General features: G+C 32.7%; 1 protein-coding gene across 2 annotated transcripts in view; it reads left to right on the forward strand.

Moving 5' to 3' along the window:
- Positions 1-20,056, forward strand: part of Acvr2a (activin A receptor type 2A) — an 82,841-nt gene that overhangs the window by 52,474 nt on the left and 10,311 nt on the right. Inside the window, exons 4-9 of one of the 2 annotated variants that reach the window (XM_010620959.3) lie at positions 1,347-1,456; positions 1,639-1,793; positions 12,326-12,349; positions 16,359-16,502; positions 18,348-18,491; positions 19,756-19,901. In XM_010620959.3, the coding sequence (XP_010619261.1) occupies positions 1,347-1,456; positions 1,639-1,793; positions 12,326-12,349; positions 16,359-16,502; positions 18,348-18,491; positions 19,756-19,901 (723 nt within the window). The remainder of the gene's footprint in view (positions 1-1,346; positions 1,457-1,638; positions 1,794-12,325; positions 12,350-16,358; positions 16,503-18,347; positions 18,492-19,755; positions 19,902-20,056) is intronic. The other variant, XM_010620960.3, reaches the window with a different exon arrangement.

A 20,056-nucleotide genomic window follows, 5' to 3' on the forward strand; every position in this document is an offset into this window, starting at 1 on the left:
TTTTTTTTTTTTTTTTTTTTGGTACTGGGGATCAAACTCAGGACCTTGCACTTTTCAGGCAGGTGATGGAACCACTGAGCTAAATCCCCAGACCTTCTAGGGTATACTTTTAAGGCATTGTGTTTTCCAGGGATTATTTCTTTCTACATACATGAATCAGTGCATTTTTGATTATTGGCCTCTCTAGCAGCAGAAGTGGCCATCTAATGATAAGTGCTATTAGGAAAGGTAAATAGGAAGATATAAGAAAAAAACTTAGGCTTGGGAATCATCTTTGTTCAAAACTATCTTTTATTAATTGTTTGAAATGAGAGATTCCTATTCTTTTTTTTCCCATAGTAAAAAGCTACTATGCTTCTTCCCTCAAAAGTAGCGTTTTACTATGCTACTCAGGCAGTGCCGCCATTGGTAGTGAGCCATTCACTGAAATCTGCAGAGTGCATTATTCAGTGCAAATGCTTGCTCTTAGAGCGATAATTACTATACTAATTTTGTTTCTGGGGATTAAAAGCTAATATAAAAGTATGTGAATCTTGTTTTTATGCTCCCAATTTAATTGAAAAACAAATAATTGGGTTAGTAAGAAAAGTAGGAGAAAGGAAAAAAGTCAAGAAATGTCAAAGCGTAGAAGAAAAGACAGTGATAAAATAACAATGAAATTGGATGGCAAAAAGTAATTTTCTTGAATTAGGCTAAATAATCATGTCTCCTGTAATTTAAGACAAGATGCTAAATATTAATTTAAAATTTATTCATTTTTCATTATAAATTGTTAAAATATGGTTTGCATATTTTCTTTTTACCTTCTGTAAGTAAATATTAGTATAGATTATTATTATCATTAATATTACTATTATTGTTATTATTTTGGTATTGGAGATTAAACTCAGGACCTTGTGCTTGTGGGGCAGGCAGCAGCACCTCTCAGCTAAATCCCCAGCCCCAGTATAAATTACATTTAAAGATTAGATTTTGTTAAAACTATCATCTCTGAATTTTCTTAAAAGCATTTCTAGACTAAAGTACCTCATTGCCTTTATGTATTCCTCTTTAGGCCTTCCTAATAATTAACAAAAAGAGATGCTTGCCATAGATTGCTTATTAAAAACTACATTAAAGCAATAGTCTCAGTGAGTTGATGTGATTGTTATAAGGTCAACATTTTTTTTATCTGATGACATTTAGTAAAAGGAACCTGGGAACATTTTTGGCTTTTAAGAATTGATCACTAGATACTAATAAAAATGTTGAAGTTGGATGAAAATGATGCATTTTTGTCTCTGAGAAAACACCTGTATGGTCAAAAAGATATTTATTTTCATTATTTCTCCTCTGTTTGTTTATAGGACTGATTGTATAGAAAAAAAAGACAGCCCTGAAGTATATTTTTGTTGCTGTGAAGGCAATATGTGTAATGAAAAGTTTTCTTATTTTCCAGAGATGGAAGTCACACAGCGTAAGTTCACAGGGAAAATGCATAGGCTTTCTTGGCTAGTAGATTTAAAAATACAGTATATTTGTGTTGAATAAATAACCCTATTTCTCACATTTTTTCCCAAAAATATGACACTATAATTAATATTTATTATAGAATTCTGTAGACCAAATCTGAGTTGTTTTTTTCCTCCTTTTTTATAGCCACTTCAAATCCAGTTACACCTAAGGCACCATATTACAACATTCTGCTCTATTCCTTGGTGCCACTTATGTTGATTGCGGGGATTGTCATTTGTGCATTTTGGGTGTATAGGCATCACAAGATGGCCTACCCTCCTGTACTTGTTCCAACTCAAGTAAGTCATTATCTTATACTTTATACTGTTTTAGATCTTACATTTTAAAGAAGTATTACTGTCATTAAACTCACAAGGTTAAAAATGTTTGCCTATTTGGCATAGGAATAATAGCTAATTTTGCAGACTTACTATTTGCTATGTCTTAATCTTTTCTCAGAGGTTGAGGTACAGTAGAATGAGGAATATTCTCATTCCTGTTTTTCTCTGGAGAGTTTTACTTTCATTCTAATACTTTTAAGTATGGGATGAGCTCTCTGCTTCCTGTAAAATAATTAATGACAGAGAAGTGATGAAATCCGTTTTTTTCTTTTTCATCCTGTCCTCCATTTTTAAATTTTATGCCTTTTTCAAGACCACTCTCTAGAACATCCTTTTAACCATGAGATGCACTCAGAAAGATAATGCAGAAAGCATGGAGAAGAGAGGTTTTATAGAAGCTTCAGGGTCATATTACTATGTGTTACTGGTAGTTCAAGTATATTTTCTTTTTTGTAGCATATGAGATGTATACTGAAGACTAAAAACGTACTGCTCTTGATATCCCACCCTAAATACGTCTGAAAATAGTTTTCAGAGTAGTCAGATTAAATTTACTAAATTTTCTTCATTCTCTTACATAGACAGTTGGCACTGTTCCAGTGCTTTACAAGGGCTTCTCACAGAGGTATTAATACTATGCAGGCCCAGGAAAACTGATGACTTTTGGTTATACTTGCTTGAGACATCTCTAAATTCTAGTTTTTACGATGTTTCTTTTACCTCTTAAGATTAGATTATCTTACCTTTCTAGATCTCTTAGTTTATTTTTTAAGTTAATAGAAAAAACAGTAAAGTCCTATAATTTTATGACCAAAACAACTTCTTCCCTCTAAGCTTTATTTATATATAACACACCTCTTTCTCAATACTTGCAGCACTCTGTTAGCATTAGATCACTGATCTCCATAATCTTTTGAAGATATGTATATGGAGAAATAAACCTCAGGGTAAAATAGCTTGTTCAGTTAATTAGATAAACACAATAGTTTATACTGGTTAAATATTTTAACTTTCAACATTAGTAACTATACTCAGATTTGATAAAAATCATTTCTAGAAGTTTTACAGTAAAAAGTTTTAGTATCTAGTGTACGTGGTTTACTCCCAATGGCCAAAAGATACACTTTACCTTCTGTCAGTGGTAACTTGAAACATTTGTTTTAGTACCTAAATTTCGAAGAGAGTATTCAGTACTATAATAGTTTCCTGAATTTACCCTGGATTTGTCATATGATAGAAACAAGCTGGAGCCCACATTTAAATAAATATGCTAAGGTTTTTATAGTAGGAATTTTTAAGCAGTAATATAACCTTATATAGAGATAGGTAGATGGATCTTCATAGATAACATTATAGATGAATTTAGAGATAAACTTATAGATATATATTGAAAGCATTGACTTGTATCCAATATTGATACAAAGCATGGTTAAGAATTTTTTACAAGAGCTTTATAGCTTATATGTCAGACTACTTAGAAATACTAATTAATTCAAGGGTTTAAGACTTTTTAAAAAGGAAGGATGCTGTTACTGTTCATAACATGGGATCTTCCATGAATTCCCATCTCTATGGGTTTTAGGTATTTTTTGCTAGTGTGAATCTTGCTGTACACAGATTATTTAGAAATTACATTGTTGCCTGTCATAATTTACATAAATTGCCCAGATTTATGAACACAAGGAATAAATTTAAAGATTTTGGGATGGAGTAACCTGGCTGATTAAGCTTTGTTATGAAAAATATAAGATGGGTCTGACTTTATGCTTTTCTTCTGTCACAAAGTGTGTGGGAAAAGGGCATTGCCGTCAGTGTGGAGTTTCACTTTTGTCACCTCTCACTGTTTCTATAACAGAACAGTTTCATATTTTTAAGTCTTGTTTTTGGTAAGAGGTTTATGCAAACTCTAGTTCTACAAGACTACTTAATAGCTGTACCATTGCAAAGGGCTTAGTTTTATCTTTCATTTATAAAAATAATTATATCAAACACTGAAGATTTAAGTGCCTATTCTGGGGTTATGTTAATGCATAATTATCTAAATTATAGAAGCATCTATAGAATGCATATAAATATATAGAAAATAAATTTTTGGATTTTCAAATGGTGATACTAGATTATCTTTTGGATTTAAAAATTTAACTTCATGGGCCATAACCCTTAAAAGGATGGCATGGAGCCTGTGACAGCTTGTGTGTGCCTGTGTGTGTGTATGTGTGCATGTCTGTGTGTGTATGCATATGTGTGTGTGGTTTATTTTTTGAGAGAGGGTTTTGTTAAGTAATCATGCTGGCCTTGAATTTACTGTATAGCTCAGGTTGTCTTTGAACTTGCAATATTCCCATTCCACTTTCTGAGTGCTAGGGTTACAGTCTTCTTCACCCCACTTGGCTGATATGTGTTTTTAATAAGCTTCCCAGTGATTCTGGTGACCAGCCAGTTGTGGAAAGTACTCATTTAATTTTACTTCACAGGACTGTGTATGTAGTATAATTCCAGTTTTGTAGATAAAGAAATTGAGACATAACAAAGCTCAGAAGTGTCATCAGGAATCAATGTAGAACCCTGTGACGCTAAAGCTTTGCTTCTGATGCTGATTCTGTTCTGCTTCTCTTTTCAGAAAGTGGATGCTTCTGGTATTTCAGATTTCAAAATCATTCTATAGGCTAATATATTTTTCATTTTTAGACATTGAATAGTTTGTATAACATCTGAAATGAGCAGTAACATCATCTTACAGTAACATGTAGAGCAGAGGGAAAGTAAAGAAGTCACAGATACATAGAAAAGCATATTCATATGTTTTCTGATAAAATTTTCAGCATACTTTAGATAAGATTTATGAATAATGTGTGATTGGGAGTTTGTAGACAAAATTACTATGCTTCTGATTTGATTCTGCTAATGCCTCCTATTTGATAAAGATTTTTTTGAAGGATAGGTGTAGTAGTAGATAGGATAGAGATACTATCCATTTAAAATCTTAAGGTTACCTCATATTCATGTCCCCATATTCCAAGTTAAATTTCAAGACCAGTTAGGTAAAGATCATATAATATTGCCATGGATTTCTGGATCATTCTCCCTCCAAATCTTTAAATGCTTTAGTACAGTGACAAAATTATCATTCGTTTTCTTAGGAAATTTTGCTTCATATCCTTGGAGTTTGTAATAGGCTAGTTTGTAAAAAACTGGTTTGTTGAAAGGCATTATTCTATCATGATCAATAAGCTGGTTCTAATAATTAAATGGTGGACTTACTCATCTTTAAGACATCAAGTTGTTTAGGCTTTTTTCCTGGTTTCATTAGTGTTTTTATTTTGAAGTGAGGTAGGGATATAAATACTTTAAAATCTGGTTCTGTTAATTATGGCTTTTAGTAACCAACAAAAAATTTATTCTAAAATAAATCTAGCACTAAAGGCATAGAAAAAGCAGTTTGCTGGTTTTTAAAAATTGAAGTCATTCATATTTCTTGAGAACTCATTAATTGCTGTATTTCTACCACTGTTAACATAGTATTACTTTCTCTCCAATCATCTTGATGAAAGCCTTGAAACAATTTCTGCTCTTGGCCTTGTCATTTACCAAGTCCTGTTAATTCAGGACATTATTAGATCTGAGGGTGAGATTTCTCAGTTCTCATAGTTGGTTTTCTTCCATTTCTCTCCCTTCACTTGTACTATTGCTAGAATAGCATTTTACATTGTTTGATCATGTTAACTTCTGTGCTTAAAAATACTTGAGATCTCTCACTGATCACAGCAGGGAATGCAAAGTTTGGAGCATGATATGTGGGCTTCCATTCTCTGTCTGCCTTTTGATTCTTTATTCCTGCTACATCGTACAGCATCCAGCATATGAATCTAGAAGGTATTACTTGTGTACCATCCTTTAAAGGATTGATAAAATAAGGCTCAGGTCATTTTCTGTCTTCTGTGATTCAGATGAACAACCTTGATTCAGAAGGGCTCATAGTAATTTGTATTCATGTTTCATTTTCCCACTAGATTGTAAGTCCCTTGAAAACAAAAATATATAATGATTACTGCTCTATTTCACATAGTATTTGTATGTAATAACCATTCTGTAAGTGCTTTTATAAAAGTATGGCATTATTAAATTTTTTCTGTAATCACAGACTGAAGCATCCTATGAATTTGTTACCCAGGTCAGTTTTCCTTTGCCTGTGCTGAAACTGTCTTTCCACATAGGAAGATGCAGTGAGTAAACTGAATGCAAACTGGTTTTTCTGGTGACAGTGAGTCATAAATATGAGGGACTCTATTATTAAGAAGTCTTATTGTGTTAGAGTTAATGTGGTTTCAGTAAAACTTTTGGCAACCCTTTCATAATTGTATGTATGCTTAACTTTTCTGCTTATAAAGTTTATATTTGTGCTGATAAAAAATGCACATTGATAAGAAGATGGATTTTAGGACCTAGAAATGGCCTAACTTTAACAAGATATGAAGTCAATTTTTAAAGGCTACATAAATAGCACTTTGGTATTACAACATTAATACTTTTTAAGATGACATCAGCCTCTTTAATTCTTACATCATGATCTTTTGTTTAGATATTGTTTTGATAAGAACTGAGAGTTTTCAGATGTATGGGATCCCTGAGAGTTGGGCATACAGAATAATTCTACTGACCTTATGATTACAGTAATAATGGGTTGTCATTTCATGCTATGTCAAATTACTACCACTGAGAAATCAAGTCATCTGTAAAAATGCCTTGCAGGATTTTCCTCTGGAATATAAGTCTATGAATACCTTCATTTGAATCAATTTGACACTGGAAGGGTAAGATAATATTTAGCTCAGCTTAGAAAAATATACTGCTTCCTTATTTGGGGAGGGTAAGGGGTAATTAACTTTATTGATAGTATTTAATGTGCTAACATATTTAAAAATATACATAGAAGCACATTTTAGTAGATTAACTGCTAAGTGATTGGAGTTTGCTCACATGTCTCTCTCTTGCTTTTTCCTTTTGGCTCCTCCCTCTTTTAAAACTCTTCCACTTAAATTAGTTATACATTTAAGCTTGTATCAAGACAGATTAGAGAGACAGAAACAGAGAGATCTTCCTCTTTTCCCCTTCTCTTAGCAGTTTCCTGAAACAGTCTTAATAAGTGGGCACATATGTTTGGACATCTTTGTCTAACCTCATTTATTTATTAAACCCCCCACACACCAGAGATCGAACTCAGGACTTTGCGCTTGCGAGGCAGGTGGGATGCCACTGAGCTAAATCCCTGGCCCTTGAGTATATACTTTTTTGTAGACTATAACATTGTTCTACAATTGGCTTCTTTTAAATTGATAGCATACAAAAGATGGTCTTTCAGCTTGGTAAGCTTAATCTGTTCCATTCCATTAAAATGATGTGTTTTAAAATAAAATTTAGGTCAGTGTTTTTATGCTCAGAAAATAGCAAAATTTAATTTTTTTTGGTAAAAGTTATATACATTTAAGGTGTACAGTGTGATATTTTATCAATTTAGAGTTTGTATAGGTTCTAAGACATAGAGCCTACATTTTACAGATTTTCAAACAGATTTTAGCATGTTTAAAGTATGATATAATGCTATCATTGTACATTTGAGCATGTTTTTCTTTCTAACGTATATGTCCAAGAAATAGTAAAGGGCTGTTATACATGGTTTTCTTTCTGTGTCCGTCTGTGGTATGTGAGTTTTTTTTTAATTAATAAATTGAATTATAGTTTTCTTTGATATAAACTTCTGATTGTAGGAAGAAGTGTTGTAAATTATCCATAGACTTGCTGCTTGACAAAAATGACTTAGCATGCATGTATGATCTACTATTTAAAAAAATATATTCACACAACTATACTTAAAAAGAAAGTTCACACAGGGCCACTTTGAGATTGGCTAAGACTCCCATGTCCAGAAGCAAGAGAAAAAGGTGAAAAATAGAAAGTTTTATCAGTAGCTTAAAAAAAAAAGCTTCACACTAAAATTAACCAGAGCATCTTATTTGTAAAAGTGATTTTGATTTCCACTTAAAATTTAAAATCTTGAGTTGTTTTATTTTGCCTTGTGCTTGTCCTCATCTGCCAGTTTATAAATGGGACTGAGGCATTTAGACCAGAGTATAAGGGAAAATTGAAAAACACGGTGAATGTTTAAATTCATTACAGTAAAAGACACATTGCCATTAATCCTGCTCAAAATATTCTCCTTCGTTTTGAACACACCCATCTTTCTTGGCACTTTGTGCAGTTCTGGAAGTCCTCTTTTGTGAATGTCTTTACATGGTTTAATAAAATATACAGTGAATGCTGCTGTCATTACCATCCAGTGGAAAGGCAGGCTTATAAAAACATGATGGTGTGTCCTCATCCACATTACTCTCTAAATCTGGCACCAGGCAACTTCTGGCTTTTCCCCAAAGTCAGAATGACCATGAAAGGTGAATGTCTTGAATTGAGGTAGCCATGACTCACAACAATTAAAGACATTCACGAAAGCCTTCCAGAACTATTTCAGCAAGTAGCAAGAATGATGAGATGAGCATGTTCAGGGTAACAACTTCAACATGAAATCTGAAAGAAATCACTGTTGATATATATGAAATTAAATATGTTTAGTGTAATAAAAGACTTCATTTTGAATACTGCATAATGCACCATGCAAAACACTTTACATAATGTTAATTCATTTAATTGTTCAGTATCTCATGAAATACACTTGTGTTTTTTGGAGTCCATTTCATACATAAGAAAATTTATACATAGGTGTAAAAGTCTTCAGTAGCAGAGCCTGAGCATTTAATTAGAAGCATTATTGACCACTGAATGGCTTCTTTAAATAATTCATAAAGTAGGGTAAAGGGATCAGAGGATGTAATTTTAACTTAAAATAGTTTTTATTGGGAATATATGTAGCTTGGTGGATAAACAGTCACTTTATCACATCACAATTTATTCATATAAAACATGTTTCTTTTTCTTTTTTTTGTATTGGCCTGTAGATATGAATGTTCAATACAATTTCTTCTATAGCTAGTCATAAGCCTGATGATTTAGAGCAGCAACCAGAAGGAGAATGAGCATGCCTACATTTTTTTCCGGCTTTTAACCTGATGTCTGGCTCCCCTGAGGTACTGAGCACTTCTTGGGGATCCTTTCCAGAATCAGCTTTTCATCCACCTTGGTCTTTCTTTGGTTTACTTTCAGAAGTAAGATGAGAAAAACTATAGGATACAGGATATATAAGAAAATAATCTTGAATATCTAGTTAGAATTATGGCTGTGTGCTTGGTAGTTGTCACTAGTATTGAATCTGTCAGTGTATGTATGCCTTGGTTTCTCTAGCTCAGAAATATTTACACTGGTATATACTGTGTCATTTCTAGATTTTATTTCTACTCTGCTTGTCAGTAGTTTTTTAAAAATGAGCAACTGTAAAATTTCTCAGAATGTGAGATAATCAGATGACTAGGAGGCAACAAATTCAGAATTTGTCAGTTTTTACATACTTTGGGGAGAGGACTCAATCCTTCTTCCTAGTCCTAAGAAGTCTTTTTAAATAAAGTGTCTAAACATTTTTATTGTATCTGTCTATCTAGATATAGAGATAAGGATATATCTTGGAATGACTTATGTATAAATTATATGTACTACAAATTTTATTTACCATTTATTTATGTCTAATATATAAAATCCATATTTCCAAAGAATGTTTTTGGTGAAATTTATTAAACTAGTCTATTTAGAGCTATCTTCTAGATCTGCCTATTAAATAGCTCCATTTAGAGAAATTAGACTCATTCATAGGAAAATGGATACGTATTGAGGATATACTCCTAAGTGAAATAAATAAGTCACACATGTGTAAATACCGAATAGTTTCTCTGGTGTGAAAAGCTATAATAGTACATAAGTTCTTAATTATATAATTGACAATGTGAAATAAGAAGAAAGGGGCTAAAGGTGTAGGGAAAGTAGAAAGGGTAGGGGAAAGGTAATAAGAGAAAAAAAATGAGAAAATGAAAAAATGGAAATGAAGTGTTTGTAAATAGGGAGGGGAGGAGGAGGTGAAGGGAAGAAAAAATGAGAACCAAGACCTGTCATGTAAAGGTACAAGATCCCAGTGATGAATGTAACTGTACTGTATACCTAAAATGTACCAATAAACTCAATGAGAGAAAAAAAAAAAAAGCTCCATTTAGATATCTCCAAGCACCACTTGAGGATAATGATTGTTTCTGGTTTTGATGAAACAACTGTCCATTTAGTTGAATGAGTCAGAAATCTAGGTTTTGTCATTTCACCTGCCTCTCTCTATACTTACATTTCTCCAGGCTCCCCTCTTCAGGGAAACACCTTTTATGTGACCTGCCAGTGCTAGTTGGGTATCTCTTTCTAGATGCTCAAGGCACTAAATTCCTTTTTACTGTGCTTGGTTTATTAGTTGAAAATCATTGATTAGTCTTTCTGCCCCGCATTATTGTAAGCTTTCTGAAAGCCTGGGTAGTCAGTGCCTTACACAAATAAGGCACTCAGTAAACATTTTTGGAATGAGGGGATGAAGAAGTATTCTTCATTCTTTTCTGATCTTTGGCAGTAGTTTCTTTCCTACATAAGTGATAAAGAGCAAATCTTGAATCCAGAAACCTAATTACTAGATGTTAATGTTCTGCTTTTTCACTGTTACCTACAGATATAGTACCTAATACTCAAAGCTACATTTTTTCATTTTGTGAATCCAAGTTTTTTGTTTATTTCTTATTTGTGTATTTCAGTGACTTTATTTCTATTTTGTTTTGAGCCTTCTTATCACACAGTTTATGCATTGAGGCCTGTTGTTGGTGTCTCTTGTGTAGCTTGGATTATTTTGCTTATGTTAAAGTTTACTTTTCGAGAATTATGTTAAGCAAAGATACTTTTTATCTGTGTATTTTTAAAATTGTGTTACCCCTTTTTATTTGCCACATTGACACATATCTTGTTTTCACCCATTTAGATAGTATCATTTTATAGCTTATTCTAATGTTCATTTATTGAGCAGAAATAACACTTTTCGGTAAGATATAAGAATAGCACAAGCTTGTCTTAGTATAGTGTCTTTATCTCTGAAAGCACTTGTATTTAAACAGGATCCAAGTGATCCTTGAGCCTTGTTTAATCAATTGGCAAGCATTTCTTTCAAAGGATGAATTTTACTCTTGAATACTGATAAGTTATTTTGATAGTAAGATAAACTCAGCCTTTTGGATGAATTACATAGTCCTGAATCATACCCATAGGAAGAAAGTGGAGAAGGAAGAAAAACTAGTTAAACAACTGGTATGGATAATAAGTTGTCAATTCCTTTCCTCAGTGCTATTGTTCTCTGTAGAAGTATTGTAGAAATGCTAGAAGTTGGGGGATATAGTCATCTGTTTGGAGAAATTGTCAGCATTCTTTAACCCTGGCAACAGTATTTCTTTGAAATTCAATTCTTACTCTTATTATGGGATGACAGAAATTTGAAAAAATCTTGTTTTCTGTTATATGAATGTCCTCAGAAGTGTGAGAAGTATGTAGACATTCATCCCAGGACGTCCACTGCTTCTCCAGTTTTTGTACATTTCCTTAATTTAGTTAGCATTAGCCAAGATCATATTTTGAATTGCTGACATAATCTTTAAATTGAGATGTGTTTAATAATCAAAATCCTATTTTATTGAGATTTAATTTTTTCACCTTGATGTAGCTGGGCAAGTAAGTTTAACAGTAGGCCTGATCTGTTAGTACGGTTTACTTAATTCTGATGATCTTGTTCTTCCCTGTCTTTATTTTCTTTCTAGTATATTATTTATGTTGCATGTGTTCACAAAGCCACCAGAAACATTTTTCTGTCTGACCACTGTGATTCTACTATGTTCTGTGAAAGGCGAGTAAGGCAACTGACTCACTAAACATAGGAAATTCTAGAAGTTCTTAGACAACTGTCAAGAAAGTATGGTCTGTAAGACTTGAGCTTTTTGTAATTTCTTTTGGGCTGCTACCTAGTTCTTGTTAAAGGCAACACTGCCCTCTGGTGTTCAGAAGCCAGTTCCACCTTGTAGCTTCCTCAGTTACGTTATATATTTTACTTTTAGAGTTTGTAGACTTAGGACCTTTCAGAAAATAAATATTTAAGACACAGTTTAGTTTACTTTCTGGCTTGAAGCCCATTGGATAGGCTAACGGGGTTATACCAAGGTCAAAATTCTGTTTACCTCTCATCTGATAGCTAATATCCAAAAGGGTTTTTTGTGTGTATGTGTGTTTTTTAATTTTTATATTACTTTCCTCTGTAAGGAAAGTGTTCTTAATTCTCATTTCAAAAATATAATACATTGGATCACTGCCAGTCTTAAAAGTTAAATCATTATTCTCTTTCCTTCACTTTTTAACTATTGTGTCATTTTTCATTTCATTCTGAATATGAATCGTAATTTCTTTTGCCTGTGTTTTTTCTTCACAAGCACGCCTTTCATATAATGATAGAGGTAAGATGCATTGATGTTTCGTTTTATGGTGGTGGAATTTTCTGTGGATGAATACTGAACATTTTGTCATTAGATTTTTGTTGTTGTTTTACTTTGCATCCTTTATAGCTTATGTACATTTATGGTATAAAGGCTCCCCTTCACCATGTTTAGTATACAAATGATTGATTTGACAAAGTAACAGTTTTTGGTTTAAAACAATAGTTAAAAGTTATATAATTATCTAAGGTAGAATGTAGAAACATCTAATTTAGTTGGTTAGAAAACACCTAATAACTTTGTTGGCATTACAAACCTTGTGTTGGTTTAATTTTATTGTATATAGTGTGTTTAAATGTTAGCATATGCTCATATTTAACAAGACTGACTTTTGGTACAGCTCATTATCTTTTAATGTGAAATCTGTAATTTCAGATAGTTTATCTTTAGCACCTATAGAAAATGAACTAGTTGTGAAGTATAACTTTTTATGATCTTTTAGCTATCTTGAGGTTTAAGAGTATATAATAAGATTATACTTCACGCTTCCAATGGAGGACTAAGAAATAGGTAAAAAAACAAAGATAACTTCAGAACTTCCCACCTTTAATGACTTTGGCTTGGGGTATGGGGGTGCTTTGTTCAGTAACTGTAGCTTCAACATGTCTTTTCAAGGTGTTTTCTTCTGATGACATAAGAAATATAATTAGAACCAACTCTAATACATATCTTTTTAATTGTACAAAATAGCATGGCTATTGTAATGGCCAATGGAGATTTATGAAAAGTTTTCAGGAATTCTGTTTCTTCTTCAAGTAGTTTTTCTGTATATCAGAGCAAAGCCATATTTTGTGGATGACATCAGAGTGTTGCTACCATTATGAGGTTTACATTTGCCTTTTGTCTCTGTATGTGTTCAAACATTTTAAACATAAAAATCTTTATTTCTAGAAGCAAATATTAAAGGGGTTTTCTGTCGGTAGATTACTGTGATACGAATAAAACAGTTTCTAGTGTTTTTAGATTATAGAATAAGTAAAACCTAGATATTTGACACACTTAAAATTTCAGTATAGCGACTTTTCATTAAAGCAGGCAAAACGTAGGTTGATTAGTGTAATAAATTTTATACAGTTACAATCTTTGCTGCAAAATTACTCATTTTGAGCCTAGTTATTTATTAAAGAATATTATTTTATATTTATGTTTAAAAACACAATTTAAGTCTTGACACTTTTTAAGAATGTGCCTTTGTAGACCTTTTCTTAGCCTTTTAAAATTATTGTGTTGTTTCTATGCTTTTTTTCCTTTTAATGTAATTTTGAGGGGAGGAGGGGGTGAAGGGAGGGCAGGGACAAGGGGAACAAATGAGAACCAAGACCTGTCGTGTAAAGGTACAAGATCCTAATAATGAATGTAACTGTACTGTATATCTAAAATGTACCAATAAACTCTAAAAAAAGACCTGTCGTGTAAAGGTACAAGATCCTAATAATGAATGTAACTGTACTGTATATCTAAAATGTACCAATAAACTCAATTTAAAAAATAAAGTAATTTTGACAATAGTATGTTTTCTGACTGTTAACATACAATATTGAATAGAATTGTAATAATAGGAGAGTGAGCTAAGGTTTCTTCTGAAATAACAGTAACTTAGAAATTTAGAGCCTTAGTTGTGAGAACTTTCATGTTTATGCATTTGGAAGACATTGATTTTTCTTAAACACAGACATTGAAAATTATTATACATTTCCTAGATTTAAAGTTAGTATTGTACTAAAATTTTATGTTGAATTGCTGACCTTTTTGACATTTAGATTAAATCATTTTTGTTTTTTATAGATTGAATCATATCTATATGGTTGGCACCTTTTAGAACACAATATGTGTATAATCATGTATATGTAATACAATACGTGAACAGAACATGTATATTATAAGCAGATACATTATCATCAATTTGTGTAAAAGTTGTTAAAAATGTCAGTGTTTCCATTTTGAAGAGTCATATTATTTTCCCTCTTCAGCTTTTAGCTGTTAATGTGTATACTTTAGTATGTATGTATGTATGTATTTATATATTTTGAGACAGGGTCTCACTATGTAGTTGAGACTGACCTGAAACTCCCTATGTAGCCCAGTCTGGTCTCGAACTCACAGCACTCTTCCTGCCTCAGCCTCCCAAGTGCTGAGATCACAGGCATGTGCCACCATGCCCAGCTGCATGTACTTTAGTTTTTACATTTCTCTTCTAAAAGTACTACCTTGAGGGCTGGGGATTTCTTTAGCTCAGTGGCACTGTGCTTGCCTTGCAAGTGCAAAGTCCTGAGTTCAGTCCCTGGTACTGGAAAAAAAAAAAACTACCTTTGTAGCTTAGAGGATGTTTTTTCCCGTAGTCTCCACATTCATAGAAGTGGCCTGCTCCTATCAGTAGTCTTTTATTACAGGTAAATTACAGGTCAGTTGAAGAATGAGGTCACACGGATATATTTCATAGACACTCCAGAGATTCTTGCCCCACACCTCTTTTCCCCCTATCATACTTAAAAACCTGTCCTTTCTGTAAGATTTATAGCTGACCTCCTTGACCTGTCACTCTGCTAAACAGAAGCATTGTAGCTTCACTAACCTTTCATGTTTTGAATGTAAAAAGTAAAAGCAATTTTCATAGACATTTTAAATAAATACCTGAGTTTGGAATGAATCATAGGCAGTCCTCTATTTTATATTGTTGTTTTAAAATAGGAATTCTCAAGCCATTTTATAAAGATTACTTTAGAAGTTTCATGTTTTTCCTATTTAATAACTTGCAATTTTCTACAGTCTAGGATCTTTCTAATGTTAGATGTAAACTTTTAAAACTCGTGTGTGGCACCAGTGAGCTAAATGATGCCTGAGTACTAATAGTTTGTGAGGCATTAGAAGAGGGGATAAAAAGAAAGGGAAAAGAAAGGCAGAATGCACTGCACTGATCTTTGGTGGCGTACTGTTCTCAAGTGTCTGAGGTGCCAGCCATTGCCATCATACCCATTCCTTTTGCTACAGAAATTTTACTTCCGCCTTATGATACTATTACGCAGCCCTTGAAATATTTGTTTTGCTTTTCTCTGGGAGCGTTGCACAAGGCTTCCTGTTCTTTGCTATAGGTGAAGATAGTGAATTAGTAGAATGCTTTTAAAGAAGGGTTGTTGCTATCCTCCTTTATATAGGGAGGATCTCCCTGCTATATTCCTATCTATAACTGTATTTGCTCTACTAGCTTTAATAATTTGTTCTTCTCTTTCGCTTATATAGCTTATTATCCACTCTGATCAGCACTTTTCTTCATTTTTATTTGTATTTTCTTGGCCAGTCAGCCTTAAAATACAAATAATTTTTTATCTCAGATCAATTTTAGGAAATAATTATAAACAAAGAAATGAATTGTTAATATGTTAAAAATAAGAACAGATAAAACACTGGCTACAGTACTTTGCTTTTATGTGCTTTTATATTTGGTGGACCTATCTGCAATGTGTTTAAGAGTGCCTGTAAGTATTTCTGAGATTGATGAAGAAAATATTTGAAATTAAACAGCTCTCAGAGAAAAATAGTGGATTTTGAGATGTTCTTTGAGACATAGCCACAATCTCCTCTTTCTTGTACTTTTGAAATCCTCATCTGTTAAGGAAGTATAAATTAGATGAAATCAAAATATTGTTAGGAGTGTTTAAAGTTCACAGAAAATCTTGGGGGGGTTAGACTGAATAAAAAAAATGTTCTTTCTTCCCTCCTTCTGTACATAAATAACAGTAGTGCTGAATGTTACTATGAAAACTCTTAAATCAAGTTGCCTGCCTTGTGATCACTGACGATAATTAGTAATGCTTGAGAAACTCAAGTTTGGCATGATTAAAGTTAATGCCATCCATATGTGTTTACTGTTTCTGTCATCTGATTCTTCAGCATACTCACTTTTTTTATTTTCAAAATTGATGTGTTTCATGTTCTGCTTAGTTATAATATTATTATTATTATTTATCTATAGGACCCAGGACCACCCCCACCTTCTCCATTACTTGGTTTGAAGCCACTGCAGTTATTAGAAGTGAAAGCAAGGGGAAGATTTGGTTGCGTCTGGAAAGCCCAGTTGCTCAATGAATATGTGGCTGTCAAAATATTTCCAATACAGGTATGTTTATTGCAGTTGCCTAATCTACATTTATATTCTGAAAGCTGTAACTTGCAAGGTTATCATAATTCAGAAACAGTCTGAAAACACAAGCCACATTTTCCAAAGTGGTTTTTGGTGATACTGGAAAAGGAGATAGCCCTTTTATGTCTTTCTTCACATCTGAGAAAATTATTAGTACAACTTTCATGTTTGGAGTGGTGGAATTACCATAAATGAACATGTAGATGATCTTTTGTCAATAAAAATTCAACAGAAATGCTAAGTTGAGGATTCCAGTTACAAAACAAAAACAAAGTGTTTGAAGGGTTAAATTTCTTTTTTGGTACCAGGGATCGAACTTGGGACCTTGTGCTTGTGAGGCAGGTGGAGGCACAACTGAGCTAAATCCTTGGCCCTGAGTGGTTAAATTTTAATATTCCTTTGAGATTATCAGAGTCAGCAAGCAGAAGAGCAAAGGAGTAGTGTGCTTTGTTTTAGAATTGATGTTTGGAGGTATATTACCAGATTGGTTTATTTTCATACTACTTGTGTTTATGCAATTATTTCAGTTTTTGTTTGATTAACTTTCAGAGGCAGTTGCTCAAGATTCCAAACAGTTGATTTGCTGTCTAATTGTTTTTCTTTGAAAGGTTGCTGGACTTCTCATAGAACCCTGATCTAACTACCTCTTTGTTCTTCTGTTTTGTTTTGTTCCACTGATGGTATAGTTTGATGATAGTATCTTCCATTTCTCTTATTTACCCATGTGATCAGTGATATTGAGGCCTTGGTTAGATTTGGTGATACAGGCTTTGCTACTGCACCTAAACATCAACTCTTCCTTATTCCAAAGTTGTATAACCAATTTTTGGTCCTATTCTTAGATTTTAGTCTTCCTACCTCTTAAAGCTGTCTGATAGTGCCTGTGAAGAATTTACCTTTACTCTTTTTGGTAGCAGTTCAGATTCTGTAAATTATGGTTACGTATGCAGAAAGAGTATATTTTGTTGTTTAAGATTCATGAATAACATCAAGAAAGGTATTTCAGTTTGTCAGGAATCTTAAATATTAGAGAAAAGTGTTTGGATATTAACTTAAGAGTAATAAGAACAGTAGCAAAAACTTTATTGAATGCTTTTATTGTGTCGGGTAAGAGTGCTTTACATATTACCTGTACATACATTACCATGTATACATGAAATATAGCAACTCTATGCAAGAGATACTACAAACCTCATTTTATTTGATTAGGAAACTAATTAATGATTATATAACTTTCCAAAGGTTAGCAAGAGAACCAGAGTTCAAACTTAGTTTGGATCCAGAGGTTTCCTAACCATTTTGTAGTATGCTGCCACTTTTATTGTACTTTCATCATGAAAAGAAGTTAATCTTTTCTAAGTAGATATGTAGTAGACATGGATTGCTTGAAGGCTAGAATGAATGGCATTAATGGGATGTGAGATATTATGTTAATCTTTGAAAAAATTGTTTCCTGTTTAAATAGTCATTCTACCTGATAATTATGAATATCAATACCACTTGCATCACATCATGGCGAAACTACAGTGTGATACTTGTAAGCAGAATTCGTTGCCATCATGAGATACAGAAGTGCAGTATTTTTGATGAACGCCTGTGTTCATAAATTAGAAACACAGAAAAATATGTTTTGAAGTAATGAGGTATAGGGCATTTAGTATGGCACTGTTACCTACTGGAGCTTTCTCTTATTAAAACCAGGACAGAATAAAAGATCTTTTACATTTAGCTTTCTTTTCTTTTGTACTTCAGAACTTGAGTAATCTGGACATGGTATTTTCCCCTATATTATTATATTCTTACTATTCTTTTTCACTGTAGGACAAACAGTCCTGGCAAAATGAATATGAAGTCTACAGCTTGCCTGGGATGAAGCATGAGAACATATTACAGTTTATTGGTGCAGAAAAACGAGGCACGAGTGTTGATGTGGATCTTTGGCTCATTACAGCATTTCATGAAAAGGTAAAATTACTTAACTCTTTCATTTAGTAAAATGAAGACGGCCTACATCCCTAATATTGGCTGTGAGTCTCTCATGTGTTATTAGTTTATTATAATTTAACCTAAAATACGAATTACTCTTAACTCTGTTTTGAAAAGTAATTTATTTAATTAAAGAGTAAAAGCAGCAACTTATTTATTTATTTAAAAAATTTTTTTCAATTAAGTTTATTGGTGCATTTAAATCAAACAATACATTTACATTTATCATTGGGAACTTCTACCTTTACGTGATACATCTTGGTTCTTGTTTTTCCCCCATACCCCTGCCTTCCTTTCACCTTTACCCCCTTCACCCTTAACAGCAACTTTTTCTGTAACTGTCCATTCATACTGATCTTTTGTCTCTGGTTTCCTGTTTTGTAATTGTCTCTTGCAAATACTTGGTATAAATGGTACTTAGTAATTTTTATTTACTGTGTGTGACCTATTTTGATTTCATGAAACATTTCTCCAGCCTAATGATAAACCCAAAGTCAGAAAATGTATGTGATCTTTAATCTGTCACTACCCTGTAGAATACTTGCTAGTTTTTCCTCTATCTTTTCAACTCACTTGCTATTTTTCCTCAACTTTTCAACTCTCACAGTTGTTTTAAAGTAACATTAGTGAAATAAGAAATTGTATTTTTGATTAGTGTCATCATTGTTAAGTGGCTTTTCAATGTTTTATTTCTTTTTATTATTTTTTTAAAAATTCCTCTTAATTCTTAATCATAGGATGACAGTAATCTCTAAGAGGCAGGATTGTTTTATATTAGCTAGTGGCTCCTTATATCTTGTGTTACTCTTTTTGCGGGGGCAGTTACCAGGGATTGAACTCAGGACCTTGCACTTGTGAGGCAGGCCCGCTGCCACTGAGCTAAATCCCCAGCCCCTATCTTGTGTTATTCTAGTTCTATCATGTAGCATCATTATAGACAGTGCATTTTCACTTTCAAAAAATAAGTATTTCTAGAACTTTAGATTTTCAGCTAGTCCTTTTTTTTTTAACTTTTACTGTTTAAATTGTGAGAAATTGACTATGATAACAAATCTTTAAGGATCACTTTCTTTTCCTTTGTGGTTAAATGTTTATTAATGTGAATTGGAAGGAAATTTAAACTATTCCAAGACAGTTTACTTTTTGGATATTATTATGAGAGAAATAATCTGTTGCCTTTTATAACTTCTTATAGGTTAAAAAAAAAATCCCATGTTTTTTCAAACCCTACCCTTTTCTTTAGGGTTCACTGTCAGACTTTCTTAAGGCTAATGTGGTCTCTTGGAATGAACTGTGCCATATTGCAGAAACTATGGCTAGAGGATTGGCATATTTACATGAGGATATACCTGGTCTAAAAGATGGCCACAAACCAGCAATATCTCACAGGTAGAGCTCAATTTATGTTGTTTCCCCATATAATTCAGAATACATGTCTTATTTTAAAAAAAAAAAAAATATATATATATATATATATATATTTTTTTTTTTTTTTTTTTTTTTTTTTTGTATACGGCATAAAACCCAGGACCTCATCCTTTGTG

The sequence above is a fragment of the Fukomys damarensis genome, unplaced genomic scaffold, assembly GCF_012274545.1.
Source record: "Fukomys damarensis isolate Sample0158 unplaced genomic scaffold, DMR_v1.0_HiC HiC_scaffold_29, whole genome shotgun sequence".
NCBI lineage: Eukaryota > Metazoa > Chordata > Mammalia > Rodentia > Bathyergidae > Fukomys > Fukomys damarensis.